This window comes from Equus asinus, chromosome 8, assembly GCF_041296235.1.
Source record: "Equus asinus isolate D_3611 breed Donkey chromosome 8, EquAss-T2T_v2, whole genome shotgun sequence".
Taxonomy (NCBI): domain Eukaryota; kingdom Metazoa; phylum Chordata; class Mammalia; order Perissodactyla; family Equidae; genus Equus; species Equus asinus.
Genome location: NC_091797.1, coordinates 29,238,872 through 29,266,545, shown reverse-complemented (window position 1 = coordinate 29,266,545; position 27,674 = coordinate 29,238,872). Strand labels below are relative to the sequence as shown.

The following is a 27,674-nucleotide window of genomic DNA, read 5'->3' as shown; positions in this document are numbered from 1 at the left end:
TGGTGTCACCAAGAAGAAAGCCAAGTCCTTCTTTCTGGATGTATCAAATGATACCGTATGTGTCTGGCTTATGTTTGCAACAAGTTTAATTCTGCTCTGCCTGTCCGCTTTCAGCTCCCACATCGATAAATGCTCTGAATAATGTGGTGAATAATGATATTTGTCTTGCATGGCTACTTTTATGTAAATTCTATCCCTGAATGCTGTTTAAACATCATAAACAAGGAAACATTGCAAGGTTTAGACAAGAGGACCAGACATTTTGAAAATAATGGAAAATAGATGGATTAGAAGCCTAGATAAATTGGGAGGTGATGAGTCAGTATAGCATGGCTCAGGATTGTTCAGCCGTGTGTCTACAGCTGTACAAGTAGCACATGGGATAAAAGCACGAGACTGGGCAGTGAGCTCAGGTAGAGATAGGGGAGCCAAATGAGATAATATCTGTGAAAGGGCTTTGTGCTATACAAATGTAAAGAGCTGTTAGTAGGAAAGACTTCTGAGACCTGCAAACTCATGGTTGATTTTTGCCTTCTAGGGATGTGGTCGAGGTTCTTCTGAGGAACGATGCCCTGACCAACGTGGCTGATTCTAAAGGCTGTTATCCTCTGCACTTGGCAGCCTGGAAAGGAGATGCCCAGATAGTGCGGTTGCTCATCCATCAAGGGCCCTCACACACCAAAGTCAATGAACAGGTCGGAAGGAAGGGAAGCTTTCTTCCATTCACCTGCAGCCAGACCTTGGCAGCCCCATCACCATCTCAGCCGCTTAGCTCAAATCTCAGGGAACCAGCTCTTCCATGCCTTAAGAGTGATTCCCTCCTCCCAGCACTACTACTCTTAGTACATCAGGGAAATTTTATACTGTGAGGATGCACTTTATATGCATTTGAATCATGCAGATTTGAAATATTACTGTAATATATAAAAGCTGACCTCATGCAAAATTTGAAATAATGCAAATCCTGTAAAATTGCTTCGAGTCCATTTCAAACTGGTCGGCTTAATTAATTGTAAATTATATTTATGCCATTGATATGGCAATACAACTTTAGCTGGTAAACAAAAATAGTCGCAGTGCATCTGAGTACTATGTGAACCATGCCATTGTTTTACATACATCAGAAGTTGCAGAAGTGGAAGTACTCATGCTCGTGCTGAAAAATGAACTCACAAAAACATGTGAGTGGAGGTCCAAGGTGATTCAAAAGAACGATCATTTTCGTGGTGTCTTCTAATGTTAATTGCAGTGACCATGCTTTGACAAAGCAGAAATAATTCTTAGAAAATAAAAAGGTCTGCATTTGAGCAAAAATACCTTGCAATGGCGATGGATTTAAGTACTCTGAGACTCTCCCTCCTCTTCTTTACGTTTATTCCTTTGGAAAAGTTATGCTTGAATTATGCAAGTTCTAGACAAGCCTCTCATAAAATCAACTCCCTGTAATTTGGACTGAGATTGTGTGTCCATTTGAGAGGGGATGGGCTTTCACTATGTGATAAGCCATTCACCTGTTTTCCTCTCTGCTCTGAACTGAAGCAGGTACTTAGTTGGTTGAATGAGAGAGATGCTGCTCTTTCTCACTAAGCTTAGGACTATTTTCCTAATGACTTTGCTGAGAGGAGATTGTTAAATTACCTGTAGGATTAGATCAGGCTTATTCCTCAAAAAATAGATCATTCTTGCGAGTCCATCACATTCTCAGTGAGCTGTTGAGAGCATGACTTTGATTCAGAGAAGGGCAGCTTCACTCTGAGGTGTAAGAAAATTAAAGCGGTGCTCCCAGATCCCTCAGTTTCAAGATTGTGTATGTATAGCTGTTAATCAGCTTCCCTTTCCCCTTTCGGGCTATATTTTCTGGATAGGTGAGCAACAGACATTTAAGATCATCAATGAGGATGTTTGTTTTATAACATTAGGAATGATAATTGTCTCTTTGGAATTGCCTCTTTAGAATCTAAGTGCGATTGTACTCCTCCTGGCTAAAGTGATTATAATTTCTCTTATCTGGAGGAAATTTATAAAGAAGTTTGCTTTTAACTAATATTCCTCAATGTTGAAAAAACTAGTCACGCATTAAAGCCCTTCTCATTTAAGAAATTTTCAGCTACCACTTCTAATCCTGTCTTTGCTCACTTTTGCCTTGGAACACAGCTGCTTGGATTTTTGAGCCACTTGACTGTGCTAGCTTGTCGTGCTCACAGCCACCTCCTGCCTGGAGTATCACTGATGGGTGGGACCCCAGCCCCGTGCTTTGGCAGGCAGGTGGGTGGGCCAGAGGCTGGGCAAGACATCTGCAGTAGCTTGAGGAACCTAATGGATCTAGGCAGTAGTTACAAGTATTGCACCGATTTATTTAAAAACCATCAATATGGTTCTAGTTGGCTGCTTGGATAAGAGGGAGAGAGAAGTGCTGTGCCCTGGAGGTTGTCTTCCCCATTAACTTCCTGTTGAGGCACCCCGAGGGCAGGCCACGTTGTTCTAGTGTTGGCCCCCTCGGGGCTATACGTTGCTTTGATATATTTCATCCATTTTATCATCACATTTTCTTTTCCTCTCCTTTTTATAGAATGCTCTTGCGATCAAAGAACTCAAAAAGTACGGCCCCTTTGATCCTTATATCAATGCCAAGGTGTGTACTTTGCTGCCAGGATTTCTCTGCATCATTTCTCCAAGCTGTACTTTCTTTTTGGTCCTCTCTGGCTTCCACTCTTGTCCACTCAGGCTCCTCCTCATTACCCTGACTGTTGTCCGCTTCAGCTCATCTGCTTTTGACTTGTCTGGGAATGGGAACATGCAGCTTCAGTGGGTTTTGGTTTTGTTTTTAAAACCCATACTAATTCTCGAAAGGATGGGTGATTTTCCTGGAATGTCTGAAAAGCTTAGAAGTGCCAAAATGGGGAAATAGAAGGGACCATAGTATATACATAATTTACTATTGTGATGTCTAAAATCATTTAAATTCAAAAAAGAAGAATGCAGTTGAAAGATGTCAAACAAATTAGCTTACTTTTTAATAAGCATAGAAAAATGATTAAATTGTAGTTCCTGGATTTTTAAAAAAATTTTTTATTCTGCTTTATGTATTTCTTTTGAAGTGGAATCTGATTTTCAGTAGCATGTGGTGGAGATGTAGGGGAGGGGGTATGAGTGACTCAATTTTACTCTTTTTTTCTTTAAAGATTTTATTTTCTTTTTTCTCCCCAAAGCCTCCTGGTACACAGTTGTATATTTTTAGTTGTGGGTCCTTCTATTTGTGGCATGTGGGATGCCCCCTCAACATGGCCTGACGAGTGGTGCTATGTCTGCGCCCAGGATCCAAACCTGCGAAACCCTGGGACACCAAAGTGGAGTGTGCAAACTTAATCACTTGGCCACGGGGCGGCCCCTCCATTTTACTCTTAAAAGCAGCAGTTAAGTGCACACGTTCTGCTTTGGTGGCCCGGGGTTCGCTGGTTTGGATCCCGGGTGCACACGTGGCACCACTTTGCATGCCATGCTGTGGTAGGCGTCCCACATATAAAGTAGAGGAAGATGGGCACGAATGTTAGCTCAGGGCCAGTCTTCCTCAGCGAAAAGAGGATTGGCAGCAGTTAGCTCAGGGCTAATCTTCCTAAAAACAAAAAAAACCTGTTGCTTATGGCTTCCCTCTCATTTCCTTGAGTTTATGCATTTCTGCCTGGGGCTTTAAAGCCTCAGTCCCTTCTCCTCAGCCCTTAGCTTCTCTCTCTGCTTGGTCACTCTGGTCCTTTGGAAGGGCTATGAAATAGGAAATGAAGTTGCAGGGCCAAGCAGGGCGCTTGCCTTGAGCCTCCCTCCCTGTGAGGCTGGGGCGAGTAATGGTCTGAGAGGCCTGGTGATGAATGGCCCAGCCCTCCTGACCTCGCTGCCGCGGGCCTTCACCACATCAGAAGGCAGAGCTTGTGGGTTGGGTGATGGTGTTAGCCTCTTTCCTCAGTGCTCTCAGCTGCTGGTTTTGATCCGAGTTTCATTTGGATGAGGTTTGCTTTTTGGCAACAATCTGGAGTTTGGTTGAGTCACTCCATTATTCACATTAGCTACCTTTGACTTGCCCTCAATACAGCAGCCTCAGGGAAGGGAAACATAAGGTGCTGCTGCGTGTTTAAAAGGGCAAGGCAGATATTTCACGTTTTTCTTTGAGAAACACTGCTTTAGCAAATGGCGCTCCCTATGGGCTGGACCTAGGCAGACTCTACGGCAGATTTTGTTCAGCTGTTGGGCCTTATTGGTGGAGAAGCAGTTTGATCTGGGAGTAGTGTAACACGTTAGCTTTTATTTTGGCCCACTCTTTAAATTCTGTTTTCTAATCTTCAAAATAGGAAGATACTCTATCTTAGTTTTCTTCTTTTTTCTGGAAGTAGTGCGGTAAAGTGGAAAACTCTCCCAGGTCACAATCTTTCAAGTCAGACGTGAGTTTCAATTCTGTGCTGCCACTTACTGGTTTTGTTGATTTAAACAACTTACTTAATTTCTCTGAGCCTCAGTTTCTTCTTCTGTAAAATGGAGTATGCCATCTACCTTGCTGGTTTGTTTTGGAGTTTAAATTAGATAATATACGTAAAGTAAAAATATCTGGTAACCAGTAATATTTGAGATCCTAATTTTCAAAGATATATATAATGTGGTATTTCTGAAACAGCATTTTGGAATTTTTTCTTTGTTACTAGTGGGCGAAGTTTAATGAAATGTCGCTCAATTAGTTTATTCAGGGTTTTGTTTTGGGATGAGGTACCTCGAAGTGATTGTTTTCCCACTCAGTGGTTAGTTTAGTTAGCTTATAAAACTCTGATTAAAGGGTCAGATTTTGGTTCTTGAAAGCACACTTTTCAATTCCTTATTTTGCACACATAGAAGAAAATTAGTCTAAGTGGAATAAGAACATAATTCTCTTTTTGCCTCCCCACTTCAGGCATTCAGGGATAAAGCTGTTGGGGTTGTGCTAACAATACAGACTCTCTCTGAGCTGATTTGAATCTCACCTCCCTAGATTTCCTGACTCCGTGGGTTTTTATTGACCTGGCTTGTGTCTAGGAATTGTTGTGCCAAGGGCCATTTATGTGCTAAGTTCTGTGAGGCACTTGTAGAAATGAAGAAGTCTCGGATGCCTTTCCTGGGAGCAGAAATAATTTTCTTGAGCCTTCATCTTCCTCTCGACATATGGAGTCTTTCCTTTTCCAGCAAATCAGCACAAACCAGTCCAAATAGAAGTCATCCTTAGCTAAGGTGGAACTATTAAAACTATTTATTTATTCCCTTTTAAAACAATTTTAACTAAATCTGAACATCATAAGATGAGCAACAGACAAATTAGTTTTATGGTAGATCTGTTTTTCTATACACTTAAAAATAATTCACAGTTTTAGAGCTGGAAGAGACCTGGAAGTTATCCAGACCAGTTGTTGCCACATGCTGATCAGCTTGTCTGGTTGCATGAGAATCACCTAGACAGCTTTTATAAAACTTTCTATTTTGAAAAAATTTCCAACTTATAAAAAGTTGCAAGAGTAATGCAATGAACTGCGTTATACTCTTCTCCTAGATTCACCAATTGTTAACATTTTGTCACATTTGCACTCTCTCTCTCTTTCTCTCTGTAATTATTGTTGTAGGTGATGATGAACTAGTTGAGATTAAGTCATGGACATCATGACCCTTTAACCCCAAATGTTTCAGCATGTATCTCCTAAGAACAAGGACATCTCCTTTTATAACCACAATACAGTTATCAATTTCAGAAAATTCAACGTTGTACAATACTGTTATCTAATATAGAATCCATGTTCCAATTTCACCAATTGTCACAATAATGTTCTTTAGAGAAGGTTTTTTTCTGGTCCTGGATCCAATGCAGGATCATACATAATCTGGAATAATCCCTCAGCCTTTCTTAGCCTTTCATGATATTGATGTTTTTGAAAAATATAGATCAGTTTTTTTGTAGACTCTCTCTCAGTTTGAGTTAGTCTGATATTCCTAATGATTAGGTTCAGATTATACATTTTTGGCAGGAATGCCACAGGAGTGGTGTTATGTCCTTCCTTTTTAGTACATCACATCACAACACACATGATGTTAGTTTATCTCGTTCTTGTTGATGATGAATGATTGCTTGGTTAAGTTGGTGCTTGTTTAGATTGCTAAGCTTTTTTTTTTTTTTTAACTTTTTTTTTAAGATTTTATTTTTTTCCTTTTTCTCCCCAAAGTCCCCCAGTACATAGTTGTATATTCTTCGTTGTGGGTCCTTCTAGTTGTGGCATGTGGGACGCTGCCTCAGTGTGGTTTGATGAGCAGTGCCATGTCTGCACCCAGGCTTCGAACCAATGAAACACTGGGCCGCCTTGCAGCGGAGCGCGTGAACTTAACCACTCGGCCACGGGGCCAGCACCAGGTTGCTAAGCTTTTTAATAATAGTTTTCCTGGGCTTTACCCTCTTGAGGCACTACCTTGGCACCTCAGTCTGGGGTGGGACTTACTATTACTTACTTTTAAGCTCCCATGTAATTCCAAAACGGAGCCAGTTTGAGAACTACCGATCTAGGCCAACTTTCCACCCAGAGCAGGAATCCTCTTCTCTCACCTGAAAGGTGGGCCCATGTACCCCTTATTTTATTTGCTTGTTTGTTTCTCCCAGTAACAAACAGAATTACTGCTTGGCAGCCTCTTTTTCGATTCCACTGATTTTAGTTTCTTATGCTTGGTTGACATCTGTCTTCCTAAACTTTCCATCTATTGATCAGAGTTCTGCCTTCCAGAGCATTACACAGTGAGTCTCATTCTTCTTCCACATGATGGACTTGGTTCTCATGTGTCTCTTGTCTTCTAAATCTCAGTAGACCCAGTTTATCCTTTTTTGTTGTTCCAATTTTGGTATGTTTCTAGAGTGTAGACCATTGTTGCTACAGAGAGCTGTAGCCCAGATGTCCCTAACTTAGGTATCTGTCAACAATGGGCAAGAGTGCAGATGGGCTATAATCTAAGCAAGCACTGGGAAGTGATTGTTTTGAATAGTTTCAGAAGGAGAAAGGTCATGGAAATGTTTCCATATGACTGTTTTGCTGCTTGTAGTTTATGCATATATATAAAATGCATAAATATAATGGGTTTACACATCGAATGGGGTCACCAGATATAAAGGATATAGGGATATTTTTTTCCTTAAACATACTGACCATAGCAAGGAAAAATGAAAGTGGGTCTCAGGATGGGCAGGAATGGAAAGTTTGTGCTAAGACTTTGGAGAAAACTGGAGTGTTTCATTTCAGTCCCTTTCCTCAGTCCAGATTCGTGCTAATATGATTCTGGGAACTCTTGAGGTGTTGTTAGCACCTATGGTATCTTTTGGAAGGTGTGAAAGAGGATTCCAGTGGTAAGGAATCTGTGTTCTCCTTGGAATCCCTTCCTTTCTTGTGCGTCCATGAATCATCATTTAGCGACTTCCTGCCCTGATGGTTGTCAGGCTCAGAGAGGAGATGGTAGTAAGAGCTCACTGTAATGGCCTCTGTGCAGTAGTCAAGAGATGTGGTCACCACAGATGTAAACTCAAGAGTAATTATAGTTAGCAGACCATGTCTGGCAAGACTGAAACGTAAGTATGATGCTTCCTACACCGGGAATATGAATGTAACATTCTGCAGAGATGTGGGTAGGCCATTTTTAACCTAGGCAAGAAATTTGCCTGGTAGCGATCAAGACCTTGCCTTTAGGAAGGCAGCTTTGTGGTAGCTGCCTTAGTTCTGGCAAAAAAAACAAATAGAGAAGACATTTTTTTTTTCCTGTTGGATAATTTAGAGGTTTACAGTTCTTCAGGCCCTAATGGCATACTTTTTATGAAATCAAGGACAGATTATTCTGGTTGTTGGGAGACAACTTGGATGTAAAAGAGACAATGCTATCTGCGTTAGGGTAAACAAGTTTTTCCAGATTGGAATTTTAATAAGAATAAGCTGAGTTTCTTGGCCCTTGCTGTCATGCTAATCTTGAGATGTAAAACCCTGAGAATCCTCCTAAACTTCTGGGGGTTGCCACTCCGCCTCAGGATCACTCTACAGGAAGCTCCTGTGAGATTTTCTTGATGTAGCCGCCTTTTCATAGTGAGAAAGTGAAGTGACAGCTCTGAGTTCACTCGGGGAACTCATGCCATAGCTTAACAGGAAATGGGCATTCCAAATGGGTGGCGTAAATAGGTTTTTTTTGCCACAGGAACCCCAAGGATTTACTTTCTGCCCAGAGTTTCCCCCTTCCCTTCAGACTTTTAGGTTGACATGGAATTCGTCCCTGGGAGCCAGATGTATCGCCGGAGGCCTTGCTCACTGGCTGTGTTCTGTGGCTAGCGAAGGCTGGCTGCACTGTCTCAGTAGCTGCTCTCCTGAGCTGTGTTTGAGCTCAGTCCTGCTTCCTCTGTTTATGTGTGTACATTTATCTTTGCATGTGGCTTCGCCTACTACCCTTTCTGTCCTTATTTCCTTTTTAAAATTTTCTTTGCTATCATTCTGGCCTTTTGGGTCCTCCCAAAAGCTCTGGATCTTTCTGGTACACTTGGTGTAGCTGGAAAAAATGATGCAGTCAAATGCCAGATCAAAAGCAGATGGAATTGCATGCATGTTTGGGTAACTCCTGGTCTGTTATTTTTAACGTCATTCATAGAATTAAAGTAATTGTGGAAATGTTTAATTTTTACCTTTTCGTCTCTGAAAGGTGCACAATATTGACTTAGTGGACATACCCCCTTGTAAACTTTGTTTCCCCAAAGTGGCAGAAGCCTCCTGAATAAATTCAGGAGTCTCAAAATCTTGTGGGAGAATTATTTTCATTAGTGCTTCTAAAAAAGGAGAGGTCATGGAAATTAATTTATTCCTGCTCTAATTATACATTGTCAGTAGTAGTGAAAGAAAGAGCATAATTGGAATGATTATACATTTTGCTTCTGATACTTGATCAAGCACAAACTTCTCCTATTTTATCCCAGGTTCTACCTTTAGTTTGAAACAAAATTGGCATTAAAGGACCATGAGGTTGTGAATTTGAACTGATGGCGTGTTAACAATTTTGAATATTTTGCACCTCTCACACGAAACATTCCAGGGTCTGATGGAATCTTTCTTCCATAAGAAATGCTTCCCTGTGCTGTAGATTCTGCATGCTTTGATTGGTGCAGGCTCCTGGAGTAGGCACAGGGCAGCATCAGGATCCCGTGTAGCTCAGGTGCCTCCCTCCCTTGGAAATGGCTGTTGGCTGATATCTGGAGAGTGATTTTGGTGCTCTGCTCATTACTTTCATTGTTGGCTGATTGATTTGCATGCAAGAAGCTATGCAGATGACAAACTCTTTCCAAAAAGCTTGTATGCAAGGCAACAGATGGTCTACAAATCCAGAATCAGAACCACAGGGTTGACTAAACATAAATTGTAAAACCAGTTGAAGTTTAAAATGAATCAATGGCAGTGATATTCTTGGCATTTATCTGTGCCAGGGCTTCTACCCAAGGGCTGCCACATTCCCTGGTTCACTCTCCTTGCAATCTGGAGACACTTCCTTCACGGCACACAGGAGGCTGCAAAGATTGAGATGACTGCTCCCCTCTTGCAGTAATGGGGGCAAGATGTGGCTGATGGAGTAGTCGGGGTTGGTTGTGGGGGAGTATGTCTGGATTCTGACTGACTTCTATTAGTCCCCAAGTATTGCTGCTGTTTTTCTCATTTAAATTTCAATGGTTTTACATGTGATTATCCCAGTCATATGCCAGTCACCAGTCTGATGTGATCTGCTTGTAACTCCTTAGAACAACGACAATGAGACAGCCCTGCATTGCGCCGCGCAGTACGGCCACACGGAGGTGGTGAAGGTCCTCTTAGAGGAGCTAACAGACCCTACCATGCGCAACAACAAATTTGAGACACCTCTGGACCTGGCTGCACTGTATGGGAGACTGGAGGTGGTGAAGATGCTCCTCAACGCACACCCCAACCTCTTGAGCTGCAACACTAAGAAGCATACCCCTCTGCACTTGGCAGCAAGGAACGGCCACAAAGCTGTGGTCCAGGTCCTCCTGGATGCTGGCATGGATAGCAACTACCAGGTAGTGGGGCAGCTGTACCTCCCAAGCTCAGGGGACCTAGTCATTTGGAAGAGGCACAAGTACCATGCTACTGGGCTGTGTTCTTATTTAGCACGTTTCACGTCATGTGTCAGATGCTTCCATTTGTTGACTTATTTTAATGTGAAACTTTAGAGACAAAATCCTCAATGAGTCTGTTATTTTTTATTTCTTTTCAGGGGTAATATATAATCGTTATACCCTGAAAAGAAGTGCTTATGGGCTATCTCAAAGTTAGAAAAGTTTCATTATCTTCCTATGCATGTGTTCCCACTGCCACCATTTCGCCCCTCCAAAGTGCCATTGACCTGATCTTGCTGACAGGAGACTTAGCATTTCCGTCTGTTGTTAGTTTTCTCCATTCAGATGAGTGACCATTCCTTAGGCTTTGCGTTGACCAAACCACATTTGAAGTTATGATGTTTTTTTCCCTTGTACTTTTCTTCTCATTATTCCTTCCTCCCAGGGAGGTGGAGTTTTGAGGTGCTTCACCAGTAGGTGGCTCCAGGAGTAACTGTGCAGTTATTCATGTGTGGCCTGCTGGGGGCACATCAAACATCCTTGATGTACAGGCCACGATCGTGGTTTTGGAATCCAGACAAGAAAAGTGGGAAAGATAATGATAGAGAACTTTGTGTGGTTTATTTTATTTTCCTGTCCCTTCTTGTCTATGTCCCGTTTGTCGTGTGAAGCCACGCCAAACCTGGGTCACTGTTCTGACGACGTCCTGCTCTGCGCTCTCGTTTGCTTTCCAGACGGAGAAGGGCAGTGCTTTGCATGAGGCTGCTTTGTTTGGCAAGACCGATGTGGTGCAAATCCTGCTGGCTGCAGGTGAGAGGTCGGCAGCGCTCTTGTTTCACCGCATGCCAGGGTTGGGCTTATTCCTTGGGGGATTTTTGCTGGCTGCATTTGAGCCCAATGTATATACATCTCCACTGTTTGATTGCAAGTGTACAAACTATTCTTGAATAGCTGGATTAAATGGCTTCGGATGAAAAATGTTGGTTGTGCTGCTGGGAGCGTTAGGTGTCCTGGAATTTGGTGCTTTTTGGGGCTGGCTTGAAAATGCTCACTCCCCTGGGTTACCTGGTGTGCTTTCTAGGAATTGATGTCAACATAAAAGATAACCGTGGACTGACTGCCCTAGACACTGTCCGGGAACTGCCTTCTCAAAAGAGCCAGCAGATAGCAGCACTTATTGAAGGTATCAGTCCATCTCCCTGTTGGGACGACCAGGGGACACACTGGCCGAGCCAAGGCATTTGTGTTTGCTGCAGCTTTATTTGTCTTTCCATGTAGATCACATGACTGGAAAAAGAAGTGCAAAAGAGGTAGATAAAACCCCCACACCCCAGCCACCTCTCATCTCCAATATGGACTCCATATCACAGAAGTCTCAGGGTAAGGCAGCTCTTCTCTGCTGGCCAAGGGGCTCCCAGCTTGAAGAGTTGAATGTTCTTTGGCAAAATGGAAAATCTTAATTTAAATAATAATTTCAGAGGATTGGGAGTACTTAAGTTCATATTCAACTTCACTTATTTCCAACTATATGAAGTTTTATTGGTCCTAGCTTAGTCCTTCAACTGTGGACCTCTTCTTTTCTGCTTTATTTATTTAATTTTTAATTTTTTGCATGTGAGGAAGATTGGCCCTGAGCTAACATCTGTTGCCGATCTTCCTCTTTTTGCTTGAGGAAGATTGTCACTGAGCTAACTTCTGTGCCAATCTTCCTCTATTTTATGTGGGATGCTGCCACAGCATGGTTTGATGAGTGGTGCTGTGTCCACGCCTGGGATCTGAATCTGTGAACTGTGGGCCGCCAAAACGGAGTGCACAAACTTAACCACTGTGCCACTTGCCAGCCCCTCCTCCTTTATTTTATTCTCTACTTTTACAGTCAGCTCTCTGAGATCTATTCTGGGTTATTTAGTAGGCAAGATGACCTCAAAATGAATTCAAATCTCAGGGAAGCCTTGTTTTCTAACACACACTGTAGTGCCTTGAGCATAGTTGGCCCACAGTAAATATTTAATGAGTGTCATCTGTTTGGTAGATGTGTATGTGGCAGATTTTGGTAATATATCATTTGGTCAACAAATGTGGTCCGGGTGCTAGCTTAGGCAGTCCTGCCTCTCCATCATTAGCCAGAATCCACCTTTTCAGATTTTTTGAGCAGCGTTTTGGGTCCTAGGTGTGGTGAAGGAGAAAGACAAAACTCTGACACCTTCCCCAGCTACAAATCACAATACAGAAGGCTAGAGAAGGAGAACAAAGCCAGACACTAAAAAGGGAAAGGGGTTTTTCAGAGGCGTGTAGAGGTCCATAAGTTAAAGGACACTCAGCCTGTCTTTACTTGAGTCCTTGTCTCCCTCCCCGTCACACTTTTTTTCTTGACCCCATGATCTACTAGGAATGGGATTAGTAGTTCACTGAGCTCTTAGCTTTTAAGGGTTTAAAGCTTACAGTTACAGTTTTGACTATATGCTAGTGACCCAGAGATCCCTGGTCTGTAACAGATGCTAATTTTGCCTTCGCGAATTTGGATGCCAGGTACCCTGAGGTTCTTAGTTATCCAGTGAGTGAGTCTAACGGCTGCAGTGTGTCTGTCTTGGAAAGGCTTGACCATCCTCTATTTGGCTTGAACACATGGAGGTTCTTATTAAGAATTTAAAGGATTACTTAAGTTTTTCAGTTGTACTTTGTGACATTTTATGTTTACATTTATGCTATCATGGTATTGAGGTGTTAGGGAATTTATAAAGGTCTTGGGGAGCATCCCTCATAGATGTCAAGCATTTTCTATATTGAATTAGAGAAAAATACAGTCAATTCTCAGGGTAGAAAGAGCAGCCAAAGCTCTCTCTATTTATTCCTGTCCACAGAGCAAAGCAGTCTGTTATTTTCCTTGTCTGGGTTAGTGTTTGTCAGGTTCAGGTTACTGAAGGGCCTTTGGGTTGTTGCAGTGAGTGGAAGTCCCAGATTGTTCTCCTTTCATTGCTCTCTTGCTTCTCACCTCCTCTTCAGGGGACGTGGAGAAAGCAGTGACTGAACTGATCATCGATTTTGACACGAACGCTGAAGAGGAGGGTCCCTACGAGGCGCTGTACAATGCTGTCTCCTGCCATTCGCTGGACAGCATGGCCAGTGGGCGATCGTCTGACCGGGAGTCCGTGAACAAGGAGGCCGAGGCTGCAGGAGTGAAAGCTGCTGGAGTGAGGCCTGTATGTGGCCTGGGGCCCTCAGCCACCTGGCAGCCATGTTGCCAGCCTGTGCTCAGTGGGGTGCTGGGGAGAGGAAGCGTGGCCCCTGGATCCTACTCCCCCTCTTCTCCTGGGCTCTGCTGCTTCTCCCTCTTGCTCAGTGTGGTTAAACTACACAGATCATGTGAAGGTAGAATTTTGGTTTTTCCGATTTCAATATAACCTGTTTGCGTCTTTCTATTACTTTTTGGCCATAGGCAAATTAAAGCATCTTATTTCTATTTAGCCTTAGTGCTGCTTCTGTCTTTGGGGTCTTTGCTATATGTTGTTTGTTTTCTCTCTGGAGAGCTGTTCCGACAGTGAAGGAGCACACTGAAATAAATTTCTGCCTGCCCTGAGCGCGTGCTCACCTTCCATTTGCCCTCAAAGAGTTCTCTGTTTGGCTTTGGACAGAGTCTGTATTCGACATGGCTGTAGCGAGGCTTAATCATACATCGTATGCACTAGCATGTGGCATCCCTGTTTTTCCCAGTTACAACCTCTCCAGCCATTGAAATAATAGGATCAGCAGAACCCTGAATCTTTCCTTCTCAAGGTCCACCTTCCCGTCTTACTGATTCTTTCTCTAGTACTTACTTCTACTTCCAGCCTATTCCTTGTTCTCTAGGCTCTCATCTCTGTTTTCTCCCCTGGGCTTTTACTGTGAGCCTAAGCCTGAATCAGTGCTCCCATTGACCTTCCTTCCTACATTACCAGGCACAGTAATTTGAGGTTTTGAGCACTATGCTTGAACTAAAATGGCCGTTGCTCTAACAGGGTCCCAGGGATAATCCTACCTTGAGGCATATTTTCAGGTGTGTATTATTTCTTCCTATTGGAGAGGCTGACCTTTCTCTCGGGTCGGAGGCTGGCTTATGACCATTTTGATGATCCTTTGACTGCTAGGTGATCTTTGGGCTTTTCAGGTATGCCCTGGGAACAGCCTGATGTTTCTTGGTGTTCTTTTTCGGTAGGCTCCTTGCCCTGCCCTGGAATCATCCCCGCATTTCAATATGGAGTTTGGAAAGGCTTGCCAGTCTTGTACAGCCCACCAAAGTGGGTGTTAGCAAGGACTGTGGTAAAATTCCTTGGGAGTGGTGAAAGCAAGTACATACGCTGAGTACCACTAGCATAGTGCTGTGTAGACAGAGCTAGTTAATTTTCACTTCTTTCACTGTGTTAGGTACAAATGAATTAAGCAAATCCACCTGTGAAGGAAGGCGCTCCTTTAAGTGGTACTTACAGGTGATGCCCATTAGAGGGAGCTGGAGGCTTTGCGAGAAGCAGCAGGGTTCCTGAAGTAAGCTTTGAATAACCAAGTTCCTGTAGGGCTTAGCCACTGATTTACAGTGTCTTTGTTCCATCTCACTCCAGGAATCTAGCCTCCCTGTGGTTCTGCTGAGCAGAGACTGATGAGTCTTGGGGTGCATGCTTTGCCTTGGGTGTGTTGTGGCAGTGCTATCTTCTTGGCCCTTGGTAATTAACTGTGACCAAGGGACTCCTACGTCTTGTAAATGCAATGGATGGTACGTATAAACCAGCTCTACTTCCAGGCCCCTGGCCAAATTTCACATTAGAAAAAGAGGCTGGTGCTTTGCTTCTCTTTCTTTCCAGTGTTCCCGTTAATCACTTCTTCCACAGAAGGCTTTCACATTGTTCTTTCTAGGCTCCTTCAGCCTTGGGAGGTCTTCTAGGGTGGGTCCTTGTTGTTGTTGTGTTTCATTTTGTTTTTCCTCAGCTGTTTGTTCCTAAAGTGGGATAACTGGTGCAGATTAGGGACCTGCTCCTTTTGCTATTCTCTTCCTTACAAGGTGTACTGGGACCAAGCTTGTTCCTGTACTTCCAGAGCAAAGAAGGGCGGGGACAGTGGGACTTAGTGGGAAATATGATCTAAATAGCTTTGTTTGGCTTGGACATATGAACGTGTTTTGAAGTTGTTGCCATTGGGCATCCATCTGGTTCCGGGGATTGTGGGAATGACCGATTTATCAAGATATAATACCGAACAGTGAAGCACGTTTTAACAGAGAGATCAGGGATGTTAAATGCTAATTAACCCTGGGAGCTCCTAACACATAAGAAACATCTTTCCTTGCAGATTTCCCTGAGTCTCTCACATAATTCAGCATTCACCTCTGCCCTGACTTTTTTGGTAAATACTGCTGTTCTAGCAACACAGTAAACTAACCTACAAATCTGGAAATAAGCCTACAAGCCAACTCCTGTTTCAGGTTCCCACTCTCTTCCCTGTAAGAACATTGATTATCAAGCATGAATAGGACTTTAGAATAGAAACAATGCTGAAAGTACTGCAGGTGCAGTGGCAAACCTCTCTTTAGCTTTCTTTCATCAAAGATCATTCTGTGCGATCCTGAAATGATCTATGTGATATAACAGATACCCTCTTCGGTGAGTTTCTTGCTCTAGGGCAGGGGGCCCACAAACAACTGCCTGTTTTTGTGAATAAAGTTTTATTAGAATACAACCACACTCACTCATTTACATATTTTCTATGGCTACTTTTATACCACGGTAGCAGAGTTAACTGCAAAGCCTAAAATATTTACTGTATGGCCTTTTAAAAGCTTGCCAACTCCTGTTCTAGGGCAGATAACTGACAAGTATTCCTTTTTAAAATGGACTGAGATGAAGTAGGGTTTTCCTATGCTAATGATACGTAATAGTAATATTGAAGGATAGGAGATCAGTTCTGAGCTTTTGCTAATAAATGAGGATAGCATTAACGTTGAGCAGGAATTGATGTTTTTGTCCTTGGTTACTTTCCTCATTACTTCCTTAATAACTCTGGTTTGTTAGAACTCTTTGACAAGCTGATTCTTTTGATTTACTGTTTCCTCTGTATAGATTAGACTGAGGGTTGAGCCACTGGTTTTCCTATACGTGCTAGAGTCTTATGTATCACTCTTGTGAAGGACATTTTCCGACAAGGCAGTTGTGTGTTTTCAGTGCTGGTATTTCTCGCTGTGGTCAAGGATATGGAAGAGGTGCTTGTAATCTCTGCTGCAAACATCAAAAAGCAAAGAGCATGCTAATTGAATTGTGTGTGCGTGCAGGGTTCTCCATCTGTTCAGATACTAAACCTTGAGTTTAGTCTCTCAGGGGAGTTCTTTACATTATTCCTTTTCATTTCCAAGAGCTAACATAAGAGTAAACCGAAGAGGTAGACACTTGAAAAAAGAGATAGTGAAACATATTTTTCTTCTACAGAGGGAACGTCCACCACCTCCAGCCAAGCCCCCGCCTGACGAAGAGGAGGAAGACCGCATAGATAAGAAGTGTTTTCCCTTGACAGCTTCTGAGGTAGAGGGTTGAGGGTTTATTCCCATCACTGAAATAGGATGTTTTGGAAAGTGCATCAATGTGTGCTTAAAGAAAACTTTGCTTTCTCAGTTTCTTATCACCTCTTTGGATTAGTAAATTTGTATTGTGTCTATCAGTAATCTGCACAAGACCTTTCAAACTCACTTAAAAGTACTAAGCAAAGAATTTTAATAGACCTCTAGCAGACAGGCCAATTATTGATCTACCTTGCCACATGGAAAGGAAAACGTGCACATTTTCTCCTGGCTCCAGTTGGCTAAACACTCACTTTTTGCTTTCGTACCTGTGCTGTCTTTTGATACAAATGTGCAGTATCCCCCTAATCACCCTTCTCCAGGCTGCGTCTTAGCAAGCTTTGCTGATCCTGCCCCAAACGTCTTATTTCTCTTTCTGCATCTTCTCTCTTCATTGCACGTGAAGAATCTGCACCAGGACAAATGTGGAAAATGTCATGAAGGCTCAGAAGAGAAACAGGAGTCATGAGGATGGGGAGATCAAAGAAAGTTATTTGAAAAGAATAGTCCATTTTTTAAGAAAAGAAATGTTATCATGGGGCAAATAGTTCAATCTTCTCACTTAGGTATATGAAGAAAATCATGTTTTCCTTGATCTTTCATCTTCAAAATGTTTCTTTGACACTTCCTACCATTCAGAGAATATGTTTATTGAGTATTTACTCAAAGTATTGCATAATTTCAATAGTTATTTTGTAGTTCATTCAATGTCTGATTGTTCTTTAGAAATCAGGTAATATAAACTAGTCAGTTAAGTCTCATTACTTTATCCCTAGAAATCAGAGTTAAGTTTTTTACAGTATTGACACAATATTGCCATGGACCATCCAGTTATACAGTTTCTTTTATTTAATATAAACTCATGGAAGCAGAATGATGGCTTTAGTTTAACAAAATGTACAAGGAAGGGGCTGGCCCCGTGGCCGAGTGGTTAAGTTCGTGCACTCCACTGCAGGCGGCTCAGGGTTTCGTTGGTTCGAATCCTGGGCGCGGACATGGTACCACTCATCAAGCCACACTGAGGCGGCATCCCACATGCCACAACTAGAAGGACCACAACTAAAATACACAACTATGTACGGGGGGGCTTTGGGGAGAAAAAGGGAAAAAATAAAAAATCTTAAAAAAAAATGGTACAAGGAAGCTCTTTTAAGAATGTAGAAGTCAGTTTTGGAGATAGGGGACAATTTCTGTGCTGGGTACAAATTCTGTCCTTATTCAATTCTATTCCTTGATTACGAAATGCTTATTGTCATGTGTCAGCTAAGGGGTCTTTAGAATGACAGCCTCTAGGGTAATAGTGTATTGCTGGCAGACACAACTGTGTGTAGTGAGTCCCTACACATTTTTATATAGAGGCTTGCTTCATTACTCCCTTTTTACAAGGAGAAACCTAGTAATATGGAGCATATTCACTTGGGTCTGGGTCTCTGTAAATGCCTTATGCTACCTGTTTATCAAGGACTTGGGTTAAAATTCCTCATGCTCAAGGATAAGAGCAAGGCTCTTAAAAAAATATTGGCTATCAAGGACTTCCTAGTCTCCCAAGGCTTTCTAGAGCATACAATTTGGCAGTAGCACAGTGTCAAGACTTAGGAGGAGAAATCTCCATATTACTCTTCTGGGTGGGAGGCTCTGTCTGAGATACATCTTTTAGGACTTGCTTCTGGAATTCTGGGTCAGTTGGACCATCATAGTCAGTATTTGGAAGACCATGAGAATTCTGGCTTTGCTTACTTAGTGATGATTAGAAGTACATGAATATAGAGGTGATATATCTGAGTCTTATCATTTTAATGGTCAAGGCAGATTCTATTTGCTGTAGTCTAAATGGATAGGTCTTCTCCAAAAGTTGACTTTTTTGGGTTGGGGGGACTCTAGTCTTCACCAGCTTTATTTCTTATACTCTCAAAGCTTTAATATCCTAAACCTCATATCCTAGGAGGCACTGGCCTCATCAAAGTTTACACTGTTGTATTTGCCAAGCTATCTGCCCCAGTGTTCATGTCCTATTCCTGAGGATTGTCATTGTCAGATGACCCACAGAAGCTTTTAAGGAAAGCTGAGTGTACCTGGCTCCAGGAGAGCTTATCAGAGTAATGACTAGATCATGAAAGTGGCTTAAAAAAATTAAGCACATACACACTCATGTGCATGCACATACACTATTTGGATGTTTTTGCCCCGCCAGATGGGCTACCACTGCATCAGACTGACCGTGGTCTTCTCTATGCTCAAATGTGCTGAACGTTCATGGGAAGTTGCAGCTGCTGTGGTATCTCTTCCCAGAAAGCTGCCCACATCCCAACTGGCCGTTCTATGGGTCACAGTTAGGTGGTGACTGGTAGTAGCTTTTCTCTGCAGCAAAAGTGTTCCTTTCCATATAGCAGAGAATATGTTTTTTTGGCTTTGATTTATTGCCAGCCCTGGAAGAAAGGGGAAAAAAGAGTAAAGAGTAATTTAGTAAAGAGCAGAATCCTTTCTGTTGAAAATCAGTTATTGCCATATTCACTGTGACACAGGGTTTCTTGAGTGAGAACTAGGAAGGCTCAAAGTAAGTTTATTGCTTTATTATGAGATTTTAATCCCATAGCTGGCAGGGGCCAAGACTAAGAGGAAAAGATCACCCTCTGAGTTGAATGGGTATCAGCAGGGGACTCTCATTAGACATCTGAAGGGGGAAAAGAGTTCCAGATTGGATGGAGAAATTATACCCCAGAAAAAATGAGGCCAGCTTGGTCCAGAATCAGGGGAAATGAATTTCATGGTTCTGGCTCTGCTGGGAGCTCTCTGTGTAACCTTGGGCAAGTCCCTAGACCTCTCTGGGAACCTAGTTTTGTCATCTGCAAAATGAAAGAGCTGGAACCAGGTGCTGTCTAGCTGTGACTGTAATGGTTCCAATCCCTTCCAGCTCTGACATTTGCTGGTTCTCTGCTTCCGGTTGTCATGCACAAGAGCCAGGCACAGAGTGAACACAGGTCCAGTGGGCCTGATTTTCCAGATGGAAGTCATCAGCCCTGTCCTGCTTGAAAAGAAAGGGTATTATGGCCTGGCATCCAGGCTGTCAAATACCTCTCAGAGAAGCGTGCCTGGGGCTATATGAGAGCTCTTGCTGTGTGCAGAACACTCACAGAGTCAGATTTCCAGGGCTCTGCCTAAGTGATAGCTGTGAGTGTGTAAGCCTGCAGAACACCAATTCCTGTCTGTAAAGCCTAGGGTCTTAGGTTGGCACTGTACGAACTGCTTAATAGTCCCTCTTTGTTCTCTTAATTGTGTTCCTGTGAAGAGGCTAAGGAATAAGTAATACAGGCAAGTGGCTCATTGTAGTGAAATAGCTTTCAGCTTCCAGGTGGCTTTCAGTGAGTGGAGGTTCCTGCTGTGTCTAGCAGAATTTTGAAAAGAGACTATCATTCTGCCTTTGGAGTGGCAGCCTTGTTAACAAACAGGAGCTGCAGCCTCTCATTTAGTCTGAATCCTTGCTGTCTCATTAGTCCATAACACTGTGAGCTATGCCTCCAAGAAGCAAAACCCTGATGAATCACAAACCTGATTGGTTTCCAGTGAGCTGTGGGACATGTCAGTGAAGAAGGAGATTTCTGTATGTGCCAAAGAATCACACCTGTGTAGGGTACCATTATTTGTTAGGTGGACTTGCGGATTCCCTGTCACCCTCTCATTCATAATATATTACTTATCCTAGCCAAACTGCTCAAGAGAGATTTTGTGGTTTGGTTTATTCTCCTAATAGCTGGTATATGATTATTCTTAATTTGCCTGTGAAACACTTTACATTCTTAGGGCAGGTGAGCTGGTACTATCCTCTAAAGCCGGGGGCTCCTTTCTCTCTGTCAGTGCAACCGTAGCGTTAATCGTGGTGTTTCTGGCTTGGTTCAAGAAGCAGCTTGGCTAATCTGGTACCATAACTCTTGGTGGCCACCAGGCCCTCAGCTGACTAAAGCCAGTTGGTAGGTGTAGGAGCCAGCTCTGGTCCAGTTATTTCACCAGAGATGTTTGGCTTCCTGGGTTAGGGATTTCTTAGTAGACGAGCTGCCTTTTCTCCACTGAAATTCATACTGCCTAGCCACTTGACTCCTTTCAGAACAGAGATTGGTGGACTTAATTTAAAATTGTATCATCATAAATGTGGTAGGAAGTCGGCTTTTGGGAAATTCTCTGTAACTCCAGGACTTTAGGAAGAAAGGCTCACAAAAATAGAGAAGGACTTAACAGAGCACTTTGTTTCTAGTAAAAGTCAGTCCTTCAGGGTCAGTCAGAAGTCATTTTGATTCCCTCTCGAGAAGAGGGGAAGGCTTCCAGCCTTGGGGTAGGATGTGTGCATGTTAGGAGGGAAACGTGTGCAGCTTTATGATACACTGTGGCTGAAAACTGCTTGGGAGAAACTATCCACAGGAAAGAGATCATGCAGAACACTGTGGAGATAGGAGAGGCAGGAGAAGGGAGGATCATGGGTTTTATTTATGTTTTTTTGAAGAATAAAATGAGGTAAGGAAAGGGGAGGATTTTAATCAAATGCCGTTGAGGTTTGAGGTGCAGGGGTGTATCCAGAAAGCAGTTGTGATTCCATGTGACACTTGAATTATTTACCTTCTCTTCCCCGCTCTCTTCCTCTCAGGTGAAAAAAGAGCCAATAATCTCTGATTTGTTCAACATAACCTGTTCTGGTATTAGCCACCACACAAGAAGTACTATGGTGTTTTTCTCTCTTAGGTCTTGGCCATGAGACCCTGGATTCAGGGGAGCGCAGCTAGGGAAGAGGACGAGCATCCTTATGAGCTGTTGTTAACAGCAGAAACAAAGAAGCTGGTGTCAGTGGACAGAAAAACAAAAGGTACATCCACCCTACCCCCGCCTCCTGGCAGAAATAACTCCAAAAGGATTTTTAAAGTTGGTGATCCTAAGTGGAAGGAGATGGCGATGTTCCTTGGGATGGGAAAGTTGGGTTTCATGGCAGTCTAAGGTGGTGGATGTATTATGACCTTTCATTTTCAATACCCTGGGTTGGAGTTGGCTTGCCACCTTTTAGCATATGGAGCAAGGAGAAGGTTAGGTCAGCCTAGGAGAGAACCGTGGCAGGAGAGACTGCCAACATTGTGGCAGAGATTGACTTGGGGGTCTCAAATCATAAACTCTCAAGTTAATGCAGTGGAAAAACAAGCCCAGTGAGCAGTCCCTTTGGGTTCAGGCTGACGGCACAGACTCTGCTTTGAGTCCTGACCTCAGAGTGAGACACTCCTGGGGAGGGGCCCGTGATTGGCTGCCACCCGGTAACTAGAGTGCTCTGTCGCCTTGGCCTACTTTCATTGCCTCTGCAAAATTCAGTTTCCTCCATAAGGGAGTGAGTGCTGCAGGACTGAGATCCAGCCTGGCCGATGTAAACGCAGTCGCGACAGAGGTGAGTGTGCACTGCTGGAGAATTTGTGACAACCTCTGTCTCAGGAAGAACAGGAAGGGGCAGTTTGAAGGAACTCCGGTGACCTCCCCCACCTCTCTATAGTTTGTAGGTACTAGGTCCTTCATGGGGTATTATTAAGTGCCTCCTTTCAATCCTAAGACCATGCATGGTTCAGGTAAGAATGGGGGATTCGATGGTTTCTTTTAAACCATCAGAGGGTAGGGATGGCAAAGAGAATGTGTGCATATGTGTATGACATTGTAGATCTTCTTTTTAATGGTCCTGTTTAAAAGGTTTCTCTTCCAGCATACAGAAATTTCGTGGTTGGTTTCATAGTAGTTGTTCTGTTTTGTTTTTTATAGTTTCCATTTGGAGCTCTAAAAAAAAGTTATTTAGATACAGTAAAATTCATCCTTTTTGTGTACAATTCTGTGAGTTTTGAGAAATACAGTTGTATATAACTGCCACTATAATGAAGATACAGAACAGTTTCGTCACACCAAAAAATTCTCCTGCATCCCTTTGTAGTCAGTCCTGCACCCCTCCCTTACCCCTGGAAACCCCTGCTCTTGTGTGTGTCCCAATAATTTTGCCTTTTCCAGAGTGTCATATAAATGGAATCACACAGTATGTACCCTTGGGAGTCTGGCCACTTTCACTTCGCATAATTCACTTGAGCTTCATCCATGTTGTTGCATATATCAATAATTTGTTCCTTTTCATTGCTGACTAGTATTCCATTGTATGTGAAGTACATCCATACTATGTGTATACCACAGTTCATCCATTCTCTAGTTGAGGGACATTTGGGTCATTTATAGTTTTTGCCAATTACAAATAAAGCTACTGTAAATACTGCATACAGGTTTATGTGTGAACATAGGTTTCATTACTCTTGAGTAAACACTAGGAATGGGAATTGCTGGGTCCTAGCTAAACACCTGCTTAACTTTAAAGGAAACTGCCAAACCACGTTCTCAGGATAGGTATACCATTTTGCATTCCCATCAGAGTTACAGTTGCTGTATATTCTCCCCAGCACTTAATATTGTCAAGTTTTTAAATTTTTAGTCATTCTAATAAGCGTGTAATGAGATTTCATTGTGGATTTAATTTGCATTTCCCTAATGACTAATGATGTTGGGCATCCATTAATGTGATTATTTGCCATCTTTGTATCTAATAAAGTATCTGTTCAAATTTTGTGCTCATTTTAAAAGATTGGATTGTTTCCTTACTATTGAGTTGTGAGAGTTCTTCATATATTTTGGACACAAGTTTTTTTATCTGATATATGATTTTCTTCTAGTCTGTGATTCGTCTTTTTATTCCCTTAACAGTGTCTTTTGAAGAGCAGAGGTTCTTAATTGTGATGAAGTTCTATTTATTCTCTTTTTTTTTAATGGATAAGGTCACAAATATTTTTTCTGATGTTTTATTGTAGAAATTTTATAGCTTTAGGTATACATTTAGGTCTGTGATCCATTTTAAGTTAATCTTCATATATGGTGTGAGGTATGAGTGGAGGTGCATTTTTTTGCATATGAATGTCCAATTGTTTCAGCATGATTTGTTGAAAATGCTATCCTTTCTTCATGCAGTTGCCTTTGCCACTTTGTTATTCTTTTCAGAATTTTTCTAGATATTCTAGTTCTTTCATCTTTTCATGCAAAAATTTAGAATCAGCTTGTTGATTTGCACAAAAAGTCCTGCTGAGATTTTTACTGGGATTGTGTCGAATCTGTGTAGCAATTTGGGAAGAAGTGATGTCTTAACTGTATTGAGTCTTCGAATCACATTGGTAGATTTTTAATTAATTAAACTAATTAATTTGCTTCTTTTTTTTTGTTTGAGGAAGATTAGCCCTGAGCTAACTGCTGCCTGTCCTCCTCCTTTTGCTGAGGAAGACTGGCCCTGAGCTAACATCCGTGCCCATCTTCCTCTACTGTATATGTGGGACGCCTACCAGCATGGTGTGCCAAGCGGTGCCATGTCTGCACTCGGGACCTGAACTGGGGAACCCCTGGCCGCTGAGAAGTGGAACGTGCGAACTTAACCGCTGTGCCACCGGGCTGGCCCTGATCCTTAATTGATTTAGAGAGAGTGGAGTAGAGCGCCGATGCCTTCTCTAGTTGTTTAATAATAAATCGTACTGAAATTAACCCTTAAAGAATAAACACTTACTTAATTTAATGCTCTGTTTGAAAGTGGTTCTTAGTGAGGGAAGAATCTTTAGCATCATGGAAGAGGGAGATGCCAGTTCTTTCTCTTTTTCAAAGGCTTGATCTGGAACCACTGTAAGATAACTGGCTCAACCTTTGGAAGGAAGAAAAGGGGAAAGTCAGACAAACTTCATAAACGAGGCTGGTTTCCTTGGCTGCCGAGTGCCCTTGATAGAGAACTTTCTGTTTTCAGGTCAAGAGATCTCCAGGTTAAGGAGGGACCTGCCACAGAGGACTTCAGACCCCACGTCTAGTCCTCCTTTGCTTTGGTTTCTTCCAGCTTGCAATATTGGGCTGTTAAGAGTGGGCCATGCAGGAAGCAGATTTAATTGAACCACAGCATGTGGGGTGTGCCTGCCTCCAGGCTAGCTGCTTAGATCACTCAAAGAGCTTTCAGACAAAGGAGTTGAGACGTTCAAGATGAAATGGGCTCTGCCGGTTTCTCAGTAGCCTGGAAGGAATGCCTGCTGGGCTGGCGGAAGTGAGGCCAGTCAGCAGACGGTGCTGTGGGTTAGGACATGTTAAGTCTTTCCTGCTTTTCCACTGATGCCATTATCTTAGGCAGTTTTTATGAATTAATTCATCAGTTTTCAAAAGGCCACGTTAATGAGCCTGCCAGAGCTTTCAGCCCTCCTTGCTATAATTCATGAAACTACAATGTGAGGGGTGGGATGGGAGATTTTTAAAATTACATTTTAAAATTACCTTTTTATTAGCTCCCTGGAAAACAAATTCAATCAATACATAAGTGAATACAAATAAAATGCTCAGGTCCTTCTCACCTCTCCGCTGCTCACACTTGCCAGAGGTGACCACAGTTTGAAAGTGTAGTGTACGCTTCAGGCCATTTGCTATCGTTATACAAAAGTGACTGTGTAAGATTGTTTTGTTTGAATTTAACCTAAAATGTTTGCATTTAACCTAAAATCCTATTTTGCAAACGATTTTGCAAGCTTTTTTATTTACCTTGTTTATAGAATATAGATACAATTTGGTCTTAGTTCTTACATAAAGTTCTTACTTTATTCTTTTTCAATGGTTGTTAAATATCCCGTGACTCATTTTTCTGTTCTCCAATTGATAGATGTTTAAGTGGCCTCCAGTATTTCTCTGTCATAAATTATGCTGCCATGGACATTCCGTACACAGATTCTTACATGCTTATAAGAGTATTTCTTAAAAGACATTGACGGAAAGTAGGATTAGCCAGTCAGAGTGTAGGTGCAGATCTGGACCTAATTGGTGGGGCTAAATTGCCCTCTCTTAGTGGTGAAAAAGCCCTCTCTTTTCTCCATACCTTCACCAACACAGAGTATTATTGCTCTTTAATGTTTTTCACCATGATAAGTAAAAAAGTCTCTTTTGAAATTGGCATTTGCCTGATCTAGTGAATTTGAGCATCTTATCTTATTGATTAGTGTTGTATATTTAGTCTATGAGTTGCCTATCTTTTTTTTTTCTATTTAGAAATTGATTGTAGTGGAAACAGTTCATATAAATACCGATTTGGCCAAAGTGATGCTCAGAGGAAAGTTCATATCCTTAAATTCATTTGTTAAGAAACAAGGAAGACTAAAACTTAACCAAAAGAAAGTAGCAGAGGGCCAGCTCGGTGGTGCAGTGGTTAAGTTCACACATTCTGCTTCGGCGGCCTGGGGTTCGCTGGTTCGGATCCTGGGTGTGGACCTATGCACTGCCTGTCGAGTCATGCTGTGGCAGGTGTCCCACATATATAGTAGAAGAAGATGGGCATGGATGTTAGCTCAGGGCCAGTCTTCCTCAGCAAAAAAAGAGGAGGATTGGCAGCAGATGTTAGCTCAGTGCTAATCTTCCTCAAAAAAAAAGAAAGTAAGTAGCAGAGAGGAATTAATAAAGATAAAAGCAGATAGTATACTTCGCATACTTTATGTATGCATGTTACACCTCAATTAAAGAAAAAATAAAAGCGGAAATAATGAAGTAAAAAAACCCCCAAAAAAGCAGTAGACTTGATCATTACAATGAACACTTGTTTGTTCTTATGAATATATCAGACAATTCTGATCAAGAAAAGGAAAAAAACCCCCAACGTGTAGGAATAATATAAAGAATATATATAAGGGCAAATTCAGAGAATTTTTAAAATCTCTCTGATTTTAAAATTAAGATTATTTTAAAATCTTAAATAATAAGAGAATTTATAGGACTACATTTTATGTGGTTAGTTAGAGTTGCTACTATCCCTCTGGGATGAATTGTCTGGGAGAGTTATTGGTTCCTCACAATGACTGGTAGAAGTGGGGTTTCTATTGGCATTTAGTGACTGGTGACCAGGAATGCTAAGCATCTTGCACTATGCAGGACATTTCAGTGAAGAATTTTCCCACCCAAAAATGCCATTTGTGTCTGTAGATATTATAAAAACTGACAGAAGTAGAAAGCTTTACTAGATCCATGAAGCAGAAAACCCATCCCTCCAAAAGGCACTAGGCTCAGATGGTTTTATGATAGTTTTATGCAACAATGTCTTCCTCTGTTATTTGAATTGTTTCAAATGTAGAAACAGTCTTCTGAAATTTTTATACAAGGCTAGCATAACTGAGAGCAATGCCTCCTGTTTCTCGTTGCTTAGTCATTTATTTCTCTTTAGGGTTTAACTCTTTGCCCACTGGACATTCTGGACATACTACTGCTCAGAGAAACAGTGGATAACTTTCTAGGTTTAATAGCAGATAGGAAAGTAGCCAAAGTAGCCAAGACCTCTAAAAGTCATTATTCTCTGTAGTACTTTTCTGCAGCGTCCACTAATAGAGCTTAGATCCAGGTGGTTACTTAGGGAGTGATGAATGATTATCTGAAGACAGTGCTACAGGTAGACTCTTTGGTACACAGTTAAATTTCTGAGGTTTTTTAGATGCACTTAAGTCAGTATTCCTGAGCTGTGCATTTAGGTCTGTATGAAGTTTGTGCATGAGTATGAAGACCTTAATCCTCTTGGAGGGAAGGAAAGTGTCATTTTATTTTATTTTGTTAATTTTTTTTGAGGAAGACTGGCCTTGAGCTAACATCTGTGCCATCTTCCTCTAGTTTATATGTGGGATGCCCTCCACGGCATGGCTTAGCAAGTGGTGCCTAGGTCCACACCTGGGATCCGAACCTGCGAGCCCTGGGCCACTGAAGCAGAATGTGCTAACTTAACTGCTGCACCACAGGGCTGGCCCCAGAAAATATTATTTTAGCTTCTCCCTACTCCCACGTCCAGAGTGCTTCCAATTCCTGAGCCTTTGGGGAATTCTATAGTGTAAGTCTTGGCTTTTTCCTTTGCCAGCTTGGAATTCTCAGGTGTGTTTC

At 42.2% G+C, this 27,674-nt stretch overlaps 1 protein-coding gene across 6 annotated transcripts in view; it reads left to right on the top strand.

Moving 5' to 3' along the window:
• The window catches only part of ANKS1A (ankyrin repeat and sterile alpha motif domain containing 1A), a 173,212-nt gene that overhangs the window by 64,671 nt on the left and 80,867 nt on the right, over positions 1 to 27,674 (top strand). For 4 of the 6 annotated variants that reach the window (XM_070515062.1, XM_070515063.1, XM_044776499.2 and 1 more), the window contains exons 3-11: positions 539 to 695; positions 2,570 to 2,632; positions 9,800 to 10,096; positions 10,870 to 10,945; positions 11,217 to 11,318; positions 11,414 to 11,515; positions 13,139 to 13,335; positions 16,582 to 16,674; positions 21,438 to 21,558. In XM_070515062.1, the coding sequence (XP_070371163.1) occupies positions 539 to 695; positions 2,570 to 2,632; positions 9,800 to 10,096; positions 10,870 to 10,945; positions 11,217 to 11,318; positions 11,414 to 11,515; positions 13,139 to 13,335; positions 16,582 to 16,674; positions 21,438 to 21,558 (1,208 nt within the window). The remainder of the gene's footprint in view (positions 1 to 538; positions 696 to 2,569; positions 2,633 to 9,799; positions 10,097 to 10,869; positions 10,946 to 11,216; positions 11,319 to 11,413; positions 11,516 to 13,138; positions 13,336 to 16,581; positions 16,675 to 21,437; positions 21,559 to 27,674) is intronic. The other 2 variants (XM_070515065.1, XM_070515064.1) reach the window with 1 other exon arrangement.